The 16,688-nt window shown below is 49.1% G+C and overlaps 1 protein-coding gene across 4 annotated transcripts in view; it reads right to left on the reverse strand.

Annotated features, from left to right (window-relative positions):
• The window catches only part of LOC124020960 (exportin-T), a 62,181-nt gene that overhangs the window by 33,138 nt on the left and 12,355 nt on the right, over positions 1–16,688 (reverse strand). For 3 of the 4 annotated variants that reach the window (XR_006836168.1, XM_046336274.1, XM_046336273.1), the window contains exons 3-7: positions 11,581–11,663; positions 9,585–9,641; positions 7,829–7,898; positions 6,843–7,061; positions 6,097–6,281 (exon numbers count right to left, since the gene is read on the reverse strand). Coding sequence is in view for 3 of the 4 variants with exons in the window: in XM_046336274.1 (XP_046192230.1) it covers positions 6,097–6,281; positions 6,843–7,061; positions 7,829–7,898; positions 9,585–9,641; positions 11,581–11,663 (614 nt within the window). In the remaining variant the exon portion in view is untranslated. Of the gene's footprint in view, positions 1–6,096; positions 6,282–6,744; positions 6,818–6,842; positions 7,062–7,828; positions 7,899–9,584; positions 9,642–11,580; positions 11,664–16,688 lie in introns of those variants that run through there. The other variant, XM_046336275.1, reaches the window with a different exon arrangement.

Here is a 16,688-nt window from a genome sequence, read left to right on the forward strand (position 1 = left end):
TGATCTAGTGTCTGGTTCATTAACCTGGAGGGAGAGGAACACACTGGTTAAACACTGGTCCAGGACCAGTCATCTGATCTAGTCTCTGGTTCATTAACCTGGAGGGACAGGAACACACTGGTTAAACACTGGTCCAGGACCAGTCATCTGATCTAGTGTCTGGTTCATTAACCTGGAGGGACAGGAACACACTGGTTAAACACTGGTCCAGGACCAGTCCTCTGATCTAGTCTCTGGTTCATTAACCTGGAGGGAGAGGAACACACTGGTTAAACACTGGTCCAGGACCAGTCATCTGATCTAGTGTCTGGTTCATTAACCTGGAGGGAGAGGAACACACTGGTTAAACACTGGTCCAGGACCAGTCATCTGATCTAGTCTCTGGTTCATTAACCTGGAGGGACAGGAACACACTGGTCCAGGACCAGTCATCTGATCTAGTCTCTGGTTCATTAACCTGGAGGGAGAGGAACACACTGGTCCAGGACCAGTCATCTGATCTAGTCTCTGGTTCATTAACCTGAACCGTCACACAACCACTGATGTTGATGACAGGAAGGTGTGGACGGAGGAGGGCGACATCTGATGAGTTTCAACACGATGCATTTGGGCTCAAATGTCTCATAGCAAAGGGTCTGAATACTGACGGAAATAAGGCATCTGTATTTTATTTTTAATACATTTGCAAAATTTCTAGACAACCTGTTTTCGCTTTGTCATTATGGGGTATTGTGATGTCACTATGGGGGTATTGTGATGTCACTATGAGGGCATTGTGATGTCACTATGAGGGCATTGTGATGTCACTATGGGGGCATTGTGATGTCACTATGGGGGCATTGTGATGTCACTATGGGGTATTGGGTGCAGATTGACGAGGGAAAAAATAATTGAACCATTTTTAGAATAAGGCTGTAACTTACTAAAAGGGGAATGGGTCTGAATTCATACCTTATTATTATCATCTATCCTGATGTCTAGTCACTTTACCTTCATGTACACATCTACCTCAAATACATTATTATCATCTATCCTGATGTCTAGTCACTTTACCTTCATGTACATATCTACCTCCAAATACATTATTATCATCTATCCTGATGTCTAGTCACTTTACCTTCATGTACACATCTACCTCAAATACATTATTATCATCTATCCTGATGCCTAGTCACTTTACCTTCATGTACACATCTACCTCTAATACATTATTATCATCTATCCTGATGTCTAGTCACTTTACCTTCATCTACATATCTACCTCAAATACATTATTATCATCTATCCTGATGTCTAGTCACTTTACCTTCATGTACACATCTACCTCAAATACATTATTATCATCTATCCTGATGCCTAGTCACTTTACCTTCATGTACACATCTACCTCAAATACATTATTATCATCTATCCTGATGTCTAGTCACTTTACCTTCATGTACATATCTACCTCAAATACATTATTATCATCTATCCTGATGTCTAGTCACTTTACCTTCATGTACATATCTACCTCAAATACATTATTATCATCTATCCTGATGTCTAGTCACTTTACCTTCATCTACATATCTACCTCAAATACATTATTATCATCTATCCTGATGTCTAGTCACTTTACCTTCATGTACATATCTACCTCAAATACATTATTATCATCTATCCTGATGTCTAGTCACTTTACCTTCATGTACACATCTACCTCAAATACATTATTATCATCTATCCTGATGTCTAGTCACTTTACCTTCATGTACACATCTACCTCAAATACATTATTATCATCTATCCTGATGTCTAGTCACTTTACCTTCATGTACATATCTACCTCAAATACATTATTATCATCTATCCTGATGTCTAGTCACTTTACCTTCATGTACACATCTACCTCAAATACATTATTATCATCTATCCTGATGCCTAGTCACTTTACCTTCATGTACACATCTACCTCAAATACATTATTATCATCTATCCTGATGTCTAGTCACTTTACCTTCATGTACATATCTACCTCAAATACATTATTATCATCTATCCTGATGTCTAGTCACTTTACCTTCATGTACATATCTACCTCAAATACATTATTATCATCTATCCTGATGTCTAGTCACTTTACCCTGCCTTCATCTACATATCTACCTCAAATACATTATTATCATCTATCCTGATGCCTAGTCACTTTACCTTCATGTACATATCTACCTCAAATACATTATTATCATCTATCCTGATGTCTAGTCACTTTACCTTCATGTACACATCTACCTCAAATACATTATTATCATCTATCCTGATGTCTAGTCACTTTACCTTCATGTACACATCTACCTCAAATACATTATTATCATCTATCCTGATGCCTAGTCACTTTACCTTCATGTACACATCTACCTCAAATACATTATTATCATCTATCCTGATGTCTAGTCACTTTACCTTCATGTACACATCTACCTCAAATACATTATTATCATCTATCCTGATGTCTAGTCACTTTACCTTCATGTACACATCTACCTCAAATACATTATTATCATCTATCCTGATGCCTAGTCACTTTACCTTCATGTACACATCTACCTCAAATACATTATTATCGTCTATCCTGATGTCTAGTCACTTTACCTTCATGTACATATCTACCTCAAATACATTATTATCATCTATCCTGATGTCTTAGTCACTTTACCTTCATGTACATATCTACCTCAAATACATTATTATCATCTATCCTGATGTCTAGTCACTTTACCTTCATGTACATATCTACCTCAAATACATTATTATCATCTATCCTGATGTCTAGTCACTTTACCTTCATGTACATATCTACCTCAAATACATTATTATCATCTATCCTGATGTCTAGTCACTTTACCTTCATGTACACATCTACCTCAAATACATTATTATCATCTATCCTGATGTCTAGTCACTTTACCTTCATGTACATATCTACCTCAAATACATTATTATCATCTATCCTGATGTCTAGTCACTTTACCTTCATGTACATATCTACCTCAAATACATTATTATCATCTATCCTGATGTCTAGTCACTTTACCTTCATGTACATATCTACCTCTAATACATTATTATTATCTACATTTACATTTACATTTAAGTCATTTAGCAGACGCTCTTATCCAGAGCGACTTACAAATTATGACATCCAGTAGAACAGTCACTTTACAATAGTGCATCTAAATCTTAAAGGGGGGGGTGAGAAGGATTACTTATCCTATCCTAGGTATTCCTTAAAGAGGTGGGGTTTCAGGTGTCTCCAATTTGTAAGTCGCTCTGGATAAGAGCGTCTGCTAAATGACTTAAATGTAAATGTAAGGTGGTGATTGACTCCGCTGTCCTGGCGTCGTGAGGGAGTTTGTTCCACCAACTGTACTTCCTCAGTGGTAGGGAGGCGAGCAGGCCAGAGGTGGATGAACGCAGTGCCCTTGTTTGGGTGTAGGGCCTGATCAGAGCCTGGAGGTACTGAGGTGCCGTTCCCCTCACAGCTCCTTAGGCAAGCACCATTGTCTTATCTATCCTGATGTCTAGTCACTTTTTTTTTTAAACATTTATTTTTATTTTACCTTTATTTAACCAGGCAAGTCAGTTAAGAACATATTCTTATTTTCAATGACGGCCTGGGAACAGTGGGTTAATTGCAACCTTTCGGTTACTAGTCCAACGCTCTAACCACTAAGCTACCCTGCCGCCCTGTGTACATATCTACCTCAAATACCTTATTATTATCTATCCTGATTAGTTTGGGTCTTTGCGTGTCTAAGAGATACAGTAGCTCTGTCAAAGCTGTACATTGAAGTCTGCAACAGCGGCCATGAACGATGTGTTTTCAATACTGCGTTGGTAATAAAGCATCATTTGTTTGACCGCAACTTCTGGGGTCGCTAGCTGTAGCTTGGTACCTAGCTAGCTGTAGCTTGGTACCTAGCTAGCTGTAGCTTGGTACCTAGCTAGCTGTAGCTTGGTACCTAGCTAGCTGTAGCTTGGTACCTAGCTAGCTGTAGCTTGGTACCTAGCTAGCTGTAGCTTGGTACCTAGCTAGCTGTAGCTTGGTACCTAGCTAGCTGTAGCTTGGTACCTAGCTAGCTGTAGCTTGGTACCTAGCTAGCTTTAGCTTGGTACCTAGCTAGCTTTAGCTTGGTACCTAGCTAGCTTTAGCTTGGTACCTAGCTAGCTTTAGCTTGGTACCTAGCTAGCTTTAGCTTGGTACCTAGCTAGCTTTAGCTTAGTACCTAGCTAGCTTTAGCTTGGTACCTAGCTAGCTTTAGCTTGGTACCTAGCTAGCTTTAGCTTGGTACCTAGCTAGCTTTAGCACAGTACCTAGCTAGCTTTAGCTTGGTACCTAGCTAGCTTTAGCTTGGTACCTAGCTAGCTTTAGCTTGGTACCTAGCTAGCTTTAGCTTGGTACCTAGCTAGCTTTAGCTTGGTACCTGCGTGAGACAACTTTACCAGCATTGTAGCATACTGTACGTTGTGATATGAAATACGAGGGATCGTCTAATCAATGTGTAAAAACTACGTAAAAAATGTATGAATGCGTTACATTATTATGTCATATTCAGGTCCTGATTGGTCAACAAGCTTCATTGGCCCGGCAAATAGTGTATATTTATAGACACACAAAGACCAAAACGGCGTTCCATAGGAATCCTGGTTGAGAATGAAACGACAGACCACACAGACCACACAGACAGACACACAGACAGACCACACAGACAGACCACACAGACCACACAGACAGACACTGACCACACAGACTGACCACACAGAGACACTGACCACACAGACAGCCACTGACCACACAGACAGACCACACAGACAGACCACACAGACAGACCACACAGACAGACCACAGACAGCCACTGACACCACAGACTGCCACTGACCACACAGACAGACTGCCACTGACCACACAGACAGACTGCCACTGACCACACAGACAGACACTGACCACACAGATAGACACTGACCACACAGATAGACACTGACCACACAGATAGACACTGACCACACAGACTGACCACACAGACTGACCACACAGACTGACCACACAGACTGCCACTGACCACAGACTGACCACAGACAGCCACTGACACCACAGACAGCCACTGACCACACAGATAGACACTGACCACACAGACTGACACTGACCACACAGACTGACACTGACCACACAGACTACACAGACATACACTGACCACACAGACATACACTGACCACACAGACATACACTGACCACACAGACATACACTGACCACAGACTGACCACAGACTGACACTGACCACACAGACTGCCACTGACCACACAGACTGACACCACAGACAGCCACTGACCACACAGACAGCCACTGACCACAGACTGCCACTGACCACACAGACTGACACTGACCACACAGACTGACACTGACCACACAGACTGACCACACAGACAGCGACTGACCACACAGACAGAGACTGACCACAGACTGACCACACAGACAGCCACTGACCACACAGACAGCCACTGACCACACAGACAGCCACTGACCACACAGACAGCCACTGACCACACAGACTGAGACTGACCACACAGACTGACCACAGAGACTGATGACAGAGACACTGACCACACAGACAGACACTGACCACACAGACACTGACCACACAGACACTGACCACACAGACACTGACCACACAGACTGACCACACAGACACTGACCACACAGACTGACCACACAGACAGCGACTGACCATACAGACAGAGACTGACCACAGACTGACCACACAGACAGCCACTGACCACACAGACAGCCACTGACCACACAGACAGCCACTGACCACACAGACAGCCACTGACCACACAGACACTGACCCACAGACTGAGAGACACTGACCACAGAGACTGATGACAGAGACACTGACCACACAGACAGACACTGACCACACAGACACTGACCACACAGACACTGACCACACAGACTGACCACACAGACACTGACCACACAGACTGACCACACAGACTGACCACACAGACTGACCACACAGACTGACCACACAGACTGACCACACAGACAGACGTACCTGTCGTTGGCGATGAGGTTGAGGTCTATCCAGGAGACGTATGCCCCCACTACCTCCAGACATTGACAAGTGATCTCAGGGTGAGACTGCTGATAGGCCCCGAGGATCTGGTACCAGGACTCAACCAGGCTGGGGATGACCTGCTCCCTCATACCATCCTTTATTAATGTGTTCCTACGAACCTCCTAGAGAGAGGAGAGAGAGGGGGGTAGAGAGAGTGAGGGGAGAGAGAGAGGGGAGAGAGAGAGGGGAGAGAGGAGGGGGGTAGAGAGAGAGAGGAGTTAGAGACTGGGGATGACCTGCTCCCTCATACCATCCTTTAATAATGTGTTCCTACGAACCTCCTAGAGAGAGGAGAAGGAGAGAAAAAGAGAGAGAGAAGAGGAGAAAAGAGGACACCCTCAGTGCGGAGAGAGGAGGGGGTAGAGAGAGAGAGAGGAGAGAAGAGAGAGAGGAGAGAGAGGAGGGGGGTAGAGAGAGAGGGGGGTAGAGAGAGAGAGGAGAGAGAGGAGGGGGGTAGAAAAAGAGAGAGAGAAGAGGAGAGAAAAAGAGAGAGAAGAGAAGGAGAGAAAAAGAGGACACCCTCAGTGCCCTCTTACCTCAGGGGAGTGCAAGATGTCTCTGTCCACCACCTCAGTGTCCTCTTACCTCAGGGGAGTGCAGGATGTCTCTGTCCACCACCTCAGTGTCCTCTTACCTCAGGGGAGTGCAGGATGTCTCTGTCCACCACCTCAGTGTCCTCTTACCTCAGGGGAGTGCAGGATGTCTCTGTCCACCACCTCAGCGTCGATAGCCATCAGTGTTCTGAGGTAGACGTCGACCCCGTGCGGATTCAGGCCCACTAGAGACAGCAGGTCGAAGAAGAACTTGGGCCAGTGGGTCAGGTACTCCATCACGAAGGTCAGAGCAAACACCTGGGCTGCCTTGTTACGGATGAACGGCTTCTCTGGTTGGGAGTTCATTAACTGGAGAGGAGGAGGAGGAAAAAGAGGAGGAGGAGGAAGGGAAGGAGACGGAGGGGAAGGATGAAGAGGGGGAGGATGGAAGAAGAGGAGGAGGAAGGGGACGAAGGATGAAGGAGGAGGAAGGAAGAAGAAGAGGAGGAGGAAGGAGAAGAGGAGGAGGAGGAAGAGGAGGAAGAAGAAGAAGGGGAGGATTGTCGGGATAGCAGAGAAGGAGAATATTATATTGAAATTCATTTTCTAATACAATTTTTCAATTCAGGTGTGGAAGAGAATCAACTTCATGACTGCATGAAAAACGTGTAAATAACGACAGCTCAAGTAACAAGTAGAGTTGTTGATGAAACGTGTAAATAACAACAGCTCAAGTAACAAGTAGAGTTGTTGATGAAACGTGTAAATAACGACAGCTCAAGTAACAAGTAGAGTTGTTGATGAAACGTGTAAATAACGACAGCTCAAGTAACAAGTAGAGTTGTTGATGAAACGTGTAAATAACGACAGCTCAAGTAACAAGTAGAGTTGTTGATGAAACGTGTAAATAACGACAGCTCAAGTAACAAGTAGAGTTGTTGATGAAACGTGTAAATAACGACAGCTCAAGTAACAAGTAGAGTTGTTGATGAAACGTGTAAATAACTACAGCTCAAGTAACAAGTAGAGTTGTTGCTGAAACGTGTAAATAACGACAGCTCAAGTAACAAGTAGAGTTGTTGATGAAACGTGCTACGTTGTTGTGACAGGTTGACTAAGTGACAGAAAAGCCCCACCTGACCCTGTAGCCACTTCATCAGGGTTTCTCTGATCAGCTGTTGCTGGGCAGGACTGAGCCCTCCATGCCTGGGACAAAACACACAACACAAAGTCACTTTCCGTTCAGAACTAGTTCATAGAGGAAAGCTGCTGACAGAGACACACGCACATGGTTTTCAGTCAGATGTTAGGAAGAAAACGTGACAGTACTTTAATGCCCTACTGTGAAAGCATGAGAAAAGGTGACAGTACTTTAATGCTCTACTGTGAAAGCATGAGAAAAGGTGACAGCACTTTAATGCCCTACTGTGAAAGCATGAGAAAAGGTGACAGTACTTTAATGCCCTACTGTGAAAGCATGAGAAAAGGTGACAGTACTTTAATGCCCTACTGTGAAAGCATGAGAAAAGGTGACAGTACTTTAATGCCCTACTGTGAAAGCATGAGAAAAGGTGACAGCACTTTAATGCCCTACTGTGAAAGCATGAGAAAAGGTGACAGTACTTTAATGCCCTACTGTGAAAGCATGAGAAAAGGTGACAGCACTTTAATGCCCTACTGTGAAAGCATGAGAAAAGGTGACAGCACTTTAATGCCCTACTGTGAAAGCATGAGAAAAGGTGACAGCACTTTAATGCCCTACTGTGAAAGCATGAGAAAAGGTGACAGTACTTTAATGCCCTACTGTGAAAGCATGAGAAAAGGTGACAGCACTTTAATGCCCTACTGTGAAAGCATGAGAAAAGGTGACAGTACTTTAATGCCCTACTGTGAAAGCATGAGAAAAGGTGACAGTACTTTAATGCCCTACTGTGAAAGCATGAGAAAAGGTGACAGTACTTTAATGCCCTACTGTGAAAGCATGAGAAAAGGTGACAGCATTAGCTGTTATCTGGAGTCATGGAGGAACAGTCAACATATCACAGACTTCCTAATTCATCCATCCATCCTCTCCTTCCCCTCCTATCTCTCTCCCCCCCTCCCCTTCCCCCTTGTCCCCTCTCTCCTCCTCTCCTTCCCCTCCCCTTCCCCTCCTCCTCCTCCACCCTCTCTCCCCCTCTCCTTCCCCTCCACCCTCTCTCCCCCTCTCCTTCCCCTCCTCCACCCTCTCTCTCCCCCTCCTCCTCCTCCCTCCTTCCCCCTCTCCTCTCCTCCCCCTCCCCCCCCCTCCCCTCCTCCACCTCCTCTCCCCCCTTCCCCTCCTCTCTCTCCACCTCTCCTTCCCCTCCTCTCTCTCCACCTCTCCTTCCCCTCCTCTCTCTCCACCTCTCCTTCCCCTCCTCTCTCTCCACCTCTCCTTCCCCTCCTCTCTCTCCACCTCTCCTTCCCCTCCTCTCTCTCCTCTCTCTCCCTCTCTCCCCCTCTCCTCCCCCCCTCCTCTCCCCCTCCTCTCTCTCTCCCTCTCTCCCCCTCCCCTCTCCCCCTCCTCCCTCCCCCCTCTCTCTCCCCCTCCTCCTCTCCTCCCCCCCCCTCCTCCTCCCCCTCCCCTCTCCCCCTCCTCCTCCCCCTCCCTCCTCTCCCCTCCTCCTCTCCCCCTCCTCCTCTCCCCCCTCTCCTTCCCTCTCCACCTCTCCTTCCCCTCCTCCACCCCTCTCCTTCCCCCCTCCTCCACCCCTCACTCCTCCTTCCCCCCTCTCTCCACCTCTCCTTCCCCTCCTCCACCCTCTCTCCACCTCTCCTTCCCCACCTATCGCTCCCCCTCCTCCTCCTCCACCTATCTCTCCCCCTCCTCCTCCCCCACCCTCTCTCCCCCTCTCCTTCCCCTCCTCTCACCTGTACTTGATCTGGTGCTCCAGGACTTGGAAACAGAAGAACTTCACATGGTCGTCACTAAGAGAGGGATTAATAAAGATATTACAATACAACACAGGGTCGTCACTGAGAGAGGGATTAATAAAGATATTACAATACAATATATGGTCTGGGAGACCAGAGTCCAGAGAAGGACCAACAGGGACACCAACAGGGAGACCAACAGGGAGACCAACAGGGAGACCAACAGGGAGACCAACAGGGAGACCAACAGGGAGACCAGAGAAGGACCAACAGGGAGACCAACAGGGAGACCAACAGGGAGACCAGAGAAGGACCAACAGGGAGACCAGAGAAGGACCAACAGGGAGACCAGAGAAGGACCAACAGGGACACCAACAGGGAGACCAACAGGGAGACCAGAGAAGGCCCAACAGGGAGACCAACAGGGAGACCAGAGAAGGACCAACAGGGAGACCAGAGAAGGACCAACAGGGAGACCAACAGGGAGACCAGAGAAAAACCAACAGGGAGACCAACAGGGAGACCAGAGAAGGACCAACAGGGAGACCAACAGGGTGACCAGAGAAGGACCAACAGGGAGACCAACAGAGACCAACAGGGAGACCAGAGAAGGACCAACAGGGAGACCAGAGAAGGACCAACAGGGAGACCAGAGAAGGACCAACAGGGAGACCAACAGGGAGACCAGAGAAGGACCAACAGGGAGACCAGAGAAGGACCAACAGGGAGACCAGAGAAGGACCAACAGGGAGACCAGAGAAGGACCAACAGGGAGACCAGAGAAGGACCAACAGGGAGACCAACAGGGAGACCAGAGAAGGACCAACAGGGAGACCAACAGGGAGACCAGAGAAGGACCAACAGGGAGACCAGAGAAGGACCAACAGGGAGACCAGAGAAGGACCAACAGGGAGACCAACAGGGAGACCAGAGAAGGACCAACAGGGAGACCAGAGAAGGACCAACAGGGAGACCAACAGGGAGACCAGAGAAGGACCAACAGGGAGACCAGAGAAGGACCAACAGGGAGACCAACAGGGAGACCAGAGAAGGACCAACAGGGAGACCAGAGAAGGACCAACAGGGAGACCAACAGGGAGACCAGAGAAAAACCAACAGGGAGACCAACAGGGAGACCAGAGAAGGACCAACAGGGAGACCAACAGGGTGACCAGAGAAGGACCAACAGGGAGACCAACAGAGACCAACAGGGAGACCAGAGAAGGACCAACAGGGAGACCAGAGAAGGACCAACAGGGAGACCAGAGAAGGACCAACAGGGACACCAACAGGGAGACCAACAGGGAGACCAGAGAAGGACCAACAGGGAGACCAGAGAAGGACCAACAGGGAGACCAACAGGGAGACCAGAGAAGGACCAACAGGGAGACCAGAGAAGGACCAACAGGGAGACCAGAGAAAAACCAACAGGGAGACCAACAGGGAGACCAGAGAAGGACCAACAGGGAGACCAACAGGGTGACCAGAGAAGGACCAACAGGGAGACCAACAGAGACCAACAGGGAGACCAGAGAAGGACCAACAGGGAGACCAGAGAAGGACCAACAGGGAGACCAGAGAAGGACCAACAGGGACACCAACAGGGAGACCAACAGGGAGACCAGAGAAGGACCAACAGGGAGACCAGAGAAGGACCAACAGGGAGACCAACAGGGAGACCAGAGAAGGACCAACAGGGAGACCAGAGAAGGACCAACAGGGAGACCAGAGAAGGACCAACAGGGAGACCAGAGAAGAACCGACAGGGAGACCAACAGGGAGACCAGAGAAGGACCAACAGGGAGACCAGAGTCCAGAGAAGGACCAACAGGGAGACCAGAGAAGGACCAACAGGGAGACCAACAGGGAGACCAGAGAAGGACCAACAGGGAGACAAAGCAGTAGAACAGGTTGGAATCTGAAACCTCCCAGGTTTGACTAGAAGGATACTGTACCGTCTCTAATCAGAATCCTACCAACTAATGGGTCTCACCTGTAAATGCCTTTAGCCAGGGCCTCTGCACACACCTCCCAGGCATCCTGGGACTCCTTCAACTGCTCAAAATACACCATCGCCTGAGGAGGAGAAACAGTAGCAGTGAGTGAGTGAGTGAGTGAGTGAGTGAGTGAGTGAGTGAGTGAGTGAAGTGAGTGAGCAGTGAGTGAGTGAGTGAGTGAAAGGACAGTGAGTGAGTGAGTGAGTGACAGAGTGAGTGAGTGAGTGAGTGAGTGAGTGAGTGAGTGGTGAGTGAGTGAGAGAGAGAGAGAGAAGGACCAGAGAGAGAGAGAGAGAGAGAGAGAGAGAGAGAGAGAGAGAGAGAGAGAAACGGGAGCAGAGAGAGAGAGAGAGAGAGAGAGAAACAGGAGCAGAGAGAGAGAGGGAGAGAGAGAGAAACAGGAGCAGAGAGAGAGAGAGAAACAGGAGCAGAGAGAGAGAAACGGAGCAGAGCGAGAAACGGAGCAGAGAGAGAGAGAAACGGAGCAGAGAGAGAGAAACAGAAGCAGAGAGAGAGAGAAACAGGAGCAGAGAGAGAGAGAGAAACAGGAGCAGAGAGAGAGAAACGGAGCAGAGCGAGAAACGGAGCAGAGAGAGAGAGAAACGGAGCAGAGAGAGAGAAACAGAAGCAGAGAGAGAGAGAAACAGAAGCAGAGAGAGAAACGGAGCAGAGAGAGAAACAGGAGCAGAGAGAGAAACAGGAGCAGAGAGAGAGAGAAACGGAGCAGAGAGAAACAGGAGCAGAGAGAGAGAGAGAGAAACGGAGCAGAGAGAGAAACGGAGCAGAGAGAGAAACGGAGCAGAGAGAGAAACAGGAGCAGAGAGAGAGAGAAACAGGAGCAGAGAGAGAAACAGGAGCAGAGAGAGAGAGAAACAGGAGCAGAGAGAGAAACAGGAGCAGAGAGAGAGAGAAACAGGAGCAGAGAGAGAGAAACGGAGCAGAGAGAGAGAAACAGGAGCAGAGAGAGAGAGAAACAGGAGCAGAGAGAGAGAGAAACAGGAGCAGAGAGAGAAACGGAGCAGAGAGAGAGAAACAGTAGCAGAGAGAGAGAGAGAAGAGCAGAGAGAGAGAAACGGAGCAGAGAGAGAGAGAGAAACAAGAGCAGAGAGAGAAACAGGAGCAGAGAGAGAGAGAGAGAAGAGCAGAGAGAGAGAAACGGAGCAGAGAGAGAGAAACAAGAGCAGAGAGAGAGAAACGGAGCAGAGAGAGAGAGAGAGAGAGAGAGAGAGAGAGAGAGAGAGAGAGAGAAACGGGAGCAGAGAGAGAGAGAGAAACAGGAGCAGAGAGAGAGAGAGAAACAGGAGCAGAGAGAGAGAAACGGAGCAGAGCGAGAAACGGAGCAGAGAGAGAGAGAAACGGAGCAGAGAGAGAGAAACAGAAGCAGAGAGAGAGAAACAGAAGCAGAGAGAGAAACGGAGCAGAGAGAGAAACAGGAGCAGAGAGAGAAACAGGAGCAGAGAGAGAGAGAAACGGAGCAGAGAGAAACAGGAGCAGAGAGAGAGAGAGAGAAACGGAGCAGAGAGAGAAACGGAGCAGAGAGAGAAACGGAGCAGAGAGAGAAACAGGAGCAGAGAGAGAGAGAAACAGGAGCAGAGAGAGAAACAGGAGCAGAGAGAGAGAGAAACAGGAGCAGAGAGAGAAACAGGAGCAGAGAGAGAGAGAAACAGGAGCAGAGAGAGAAACGGAGCAGAGAGAGAGAAACAGGAGCAGAGAGAGAGAGAAACAGGAGCAGAGAGAGAGAGAAACAGGAGCAGAGAGAGAAACGGAGCAGAGAGAGAGAAACAGTAGCAGAGAGAGAGAGAGAAGAGCAGAGAGAGAGAAACGGAGCAGAGAGAGAGAGAGAAACAAGAGCAGAGAGAGAAACAGGAGCAGAGAGAGAGAGAGAGAAGAGCAGAGAGAGAGAAACGGAGCAGAGAGAGAGAAACAAGAGCAGAGAGAGAGAAACGGAGCAGAGAGAGAGAGAGAGAGAGAGAGAGAGAGAGAGAGAGAGAGAGAGAGAGAGAGAGAGAGAGAGAGAGAGAGAGAGAGAGAGAGAGAGAGAGAGAGAGAGAGAAACGGGAGCAGAGAGAGAGAGAGAGAGAGAGAGAGAGAGAGAGAGAGAGAGAGAGAGAGAGAGAGAAACGGGAGCAGAGAGAGAGAGAGAGAGAGAGAGAGAGAGAGAGAGAGAGAGAAACAGGAGCAGAGAGAGAGAGGGAGAGAGAGAGAAACAGGAGCAGAGAGAGAGAGAGAAACAGGAGCAGAGAGAGAGAGGGAGAGAGAGAGAAACAGGAGCAGAGAGAGAGAGAGAAACAGGAGCAGAGAGAGAGAAACGGAGCAGAGCGAGAAACGGAGCAGAGAGAGAGAGAAACGGAGCAGAGAGAGAGAAACAGAAGCAGAGAGAGAGAGAAACAGAAGCAGAGAGAGAAACGGAGCAGAGAGAGAAACAGGAGCAGAGAGAGAAACAGGAGCAGAGAGAGAGAGAAACGGAGCAGAGAGAAACAGGAGCAGAGAGAGAGAGAGAGAAACGGAGCAGAGAGAGAAACGGAGCAGAGAGAGAAACGGAGCAGAGAGAGAGAGAAACAGGAGCAGAGAGAGAAACAGGAGCAGAGAGAGAGAGAAACAGGAGCAGAGAGAGAAACAGGAGCAGAGAGAGAGAGAAACAGGAGCAGAGAGAGAGAAACGGAGCAGAGAGAGAGAAACAGGAGCAGAGAGAGAGAGAAACAGGAGCAGAGAGAGAGAGAAACAGGAGCAGAGAGAGAAACGGAGCAGAGAGAGAGAAACAGTAGCAGAGAGAGAGAGAGAAGAGCAGAGAGAGAGAAACGGAGCAGAGAGAGAGAGAGAAACAAGAGCAGAGAGAGAAACAGGAGCAGAGAGAGAGAGAGAGAAGAGCAGAGAGAGAGAAACGGAGCAGAGAGAGAGAAACAAGAGCAGAGAGAGAGAAACGGAGCAGAGAGAGAGAAACGGAGCAGAGAGAGAGAGAAACACAACCCCCATAACTCCCCCATTCTACAGCCAGCCAGCAACACAAACCCCATAACCCCCCCATTCTACAGCCAGCTACACAACCCCCATAACTCCCCCATTCTACACAGCCAGCCCCACAACCCCCATAACTCCCCCATTCTAAAGCCAGCCACACAACCCCCATAACCCCCATTCTACAGCCAAGCCAGCCACACAACCCCCATAACTCCCCCATTCTACAGCCAGCCAGCCACACAACCCCCTAACTCCCCCATTCTACAGCCAGCCAGCCACACAACCCCCATAACTCCCCCATTCTACAGCCAGCCACACAACCCCCCATTCTACAGCCAAGCCAGCCACACAAACCCCATAACCCCCCATTCTACAGCCAGCCACACAACCCCCATAACCCCCCATTCTACAGCCAGCCACACAACCCCCATAACCCCCCATTCTACAGCCAGCTACACAACCCCCATAACTCCCCCAATCTAAAGCCAGCCACACAACCCCCATAACTCCCCCATTCTAAAGCCAGCCACACAACCCCCATAACCCCCCATTCTACAGCCAAGCCAGCCACACAACCCCCATAACTCCCCCATTCTACAGCCAGCCAGCCACACAACCCCCTAACTCCCCCATTCTACAGCCAGCCGCACAACCCCCTAACTCCCCCATTCTACAGCCAGCCGCACAACCCCCATAACTCCCCCATTCTACAGCCAGCCAGCCACACAACCCCTAACTCCCCCATTCTACACAGCCAGCCACACAACCCCCATAACTCCCCATTCTACAGCCAGCCAGCCACACAACCCCCATAACTCCCCCATTCTACAGCCAGCCAGCCACACAACCCCCATAACTCCCCCATTCTACAGCCAGCCAGCCACACAACCCCCATAACTCCCCCATTCTACAGCCAGCCAGCCACACAACCCCCATAACTCCCCCATTCTACAGCCAGCCACACAACCCCCATAACTCCCCCATTCTACAGCCAGCCACACAACCCCCATAACTACCCCATTCTACAGCCAGCCACACAACCCCCATAACTCCCCCATTCTGCAGCCAGCCACACAACCCCCATAACTCCCCATTCTACAGCCAGCCACACAACCCCCATAACTACCCCATTCTACAGCCAGCCACACAACACCCATAACTCCCCCATTCTACAGCCAGCCACACAACCCCCATAACTACCCCATTCTACAGCCACCCACACAACCCCCATAACTCCCCCATTCTAAAGCCAGCCAGCCACACAACCCCCATAACTCCCCCATTCTAAAGCCAGCCAGCCACACAACCCCCATAACTCCCCCATTCTAAAGCCAGCCAGCCACACAACCCCCATAACTCCCCCATTCTAAAGCCAGCCAGCCACACAACCCCCATAACTCCCCCATTCTAAAGCCAGCCAGCCACACAACCCCCATAACTCCCCCATTCTGTAGCCAGCCAGCCACACAACCCCCATAACTACCCCATTCTACAGCCAGCCACACAACACCCATAACTCCCCCATTCTACAGCCAGCCACACAACCCCATAACTACCCCATTCTACAGCCAGCCACACAACCCCCATAACTACCCCATTCTGCAGCCAGCCACACAACCCCCATAACTACCCCATTCTAAAGCCAGCCAGCCACACAACCCCCATAACTCCCCCATTCTGTAGCCAGCCAGCCACACAACCCCCATAACTCCCCCATTCTACAGCCAGCCAGCCACACAACCCCCATAACTCCCCCATTCTACAGCCAGCCAGCCACACAACCCCCTAACTCCCCCATTCTACAGCCAGCCACACAACCCCCTAACTCCCCCATTCTACAGCCAGCCAGCCACACAACACCCATAACTCCCCCATTCTACAGCCAGCCACACAACCCCCTAACTACCCCATTCTACACAGCCAGCCACACAACCCCCATAACTACCCCATTCTGCAGCCAGGCACACAACCCCATAACTACCCCATTCTACAGCCAGCCAGCCACACAACCCCCCATTCTGTAGCCAGCCACACAACCCCCATAACTACCCCATTCTACAGCCAGCCACACAACCCCATAACTCCCCCATTCTACAGCCAGCCAGCCACACAACCCCCATAACTCCCCCATTCTACAGCCAGCCAG

This window comes from Oncorhynchus gorbuscha, unplaced genomic scaffold, assembly GCF_021184085.1.
Source record: "Oncorhynchus gorbuscha isolate QuinsamMale2020 ecotype Even-year unplaced genomic scaffold, OgorEven_v1.0 Un_scaffold_1008, whole genome shotgun sequence".
Taxonomy (NCBI): Eukaryota; Metazoa; Chordata; class Actinopteri; order Salmoniformes; family Salmonidae; genus Oncorhynchus; species Oncorhynchus gorbuscha.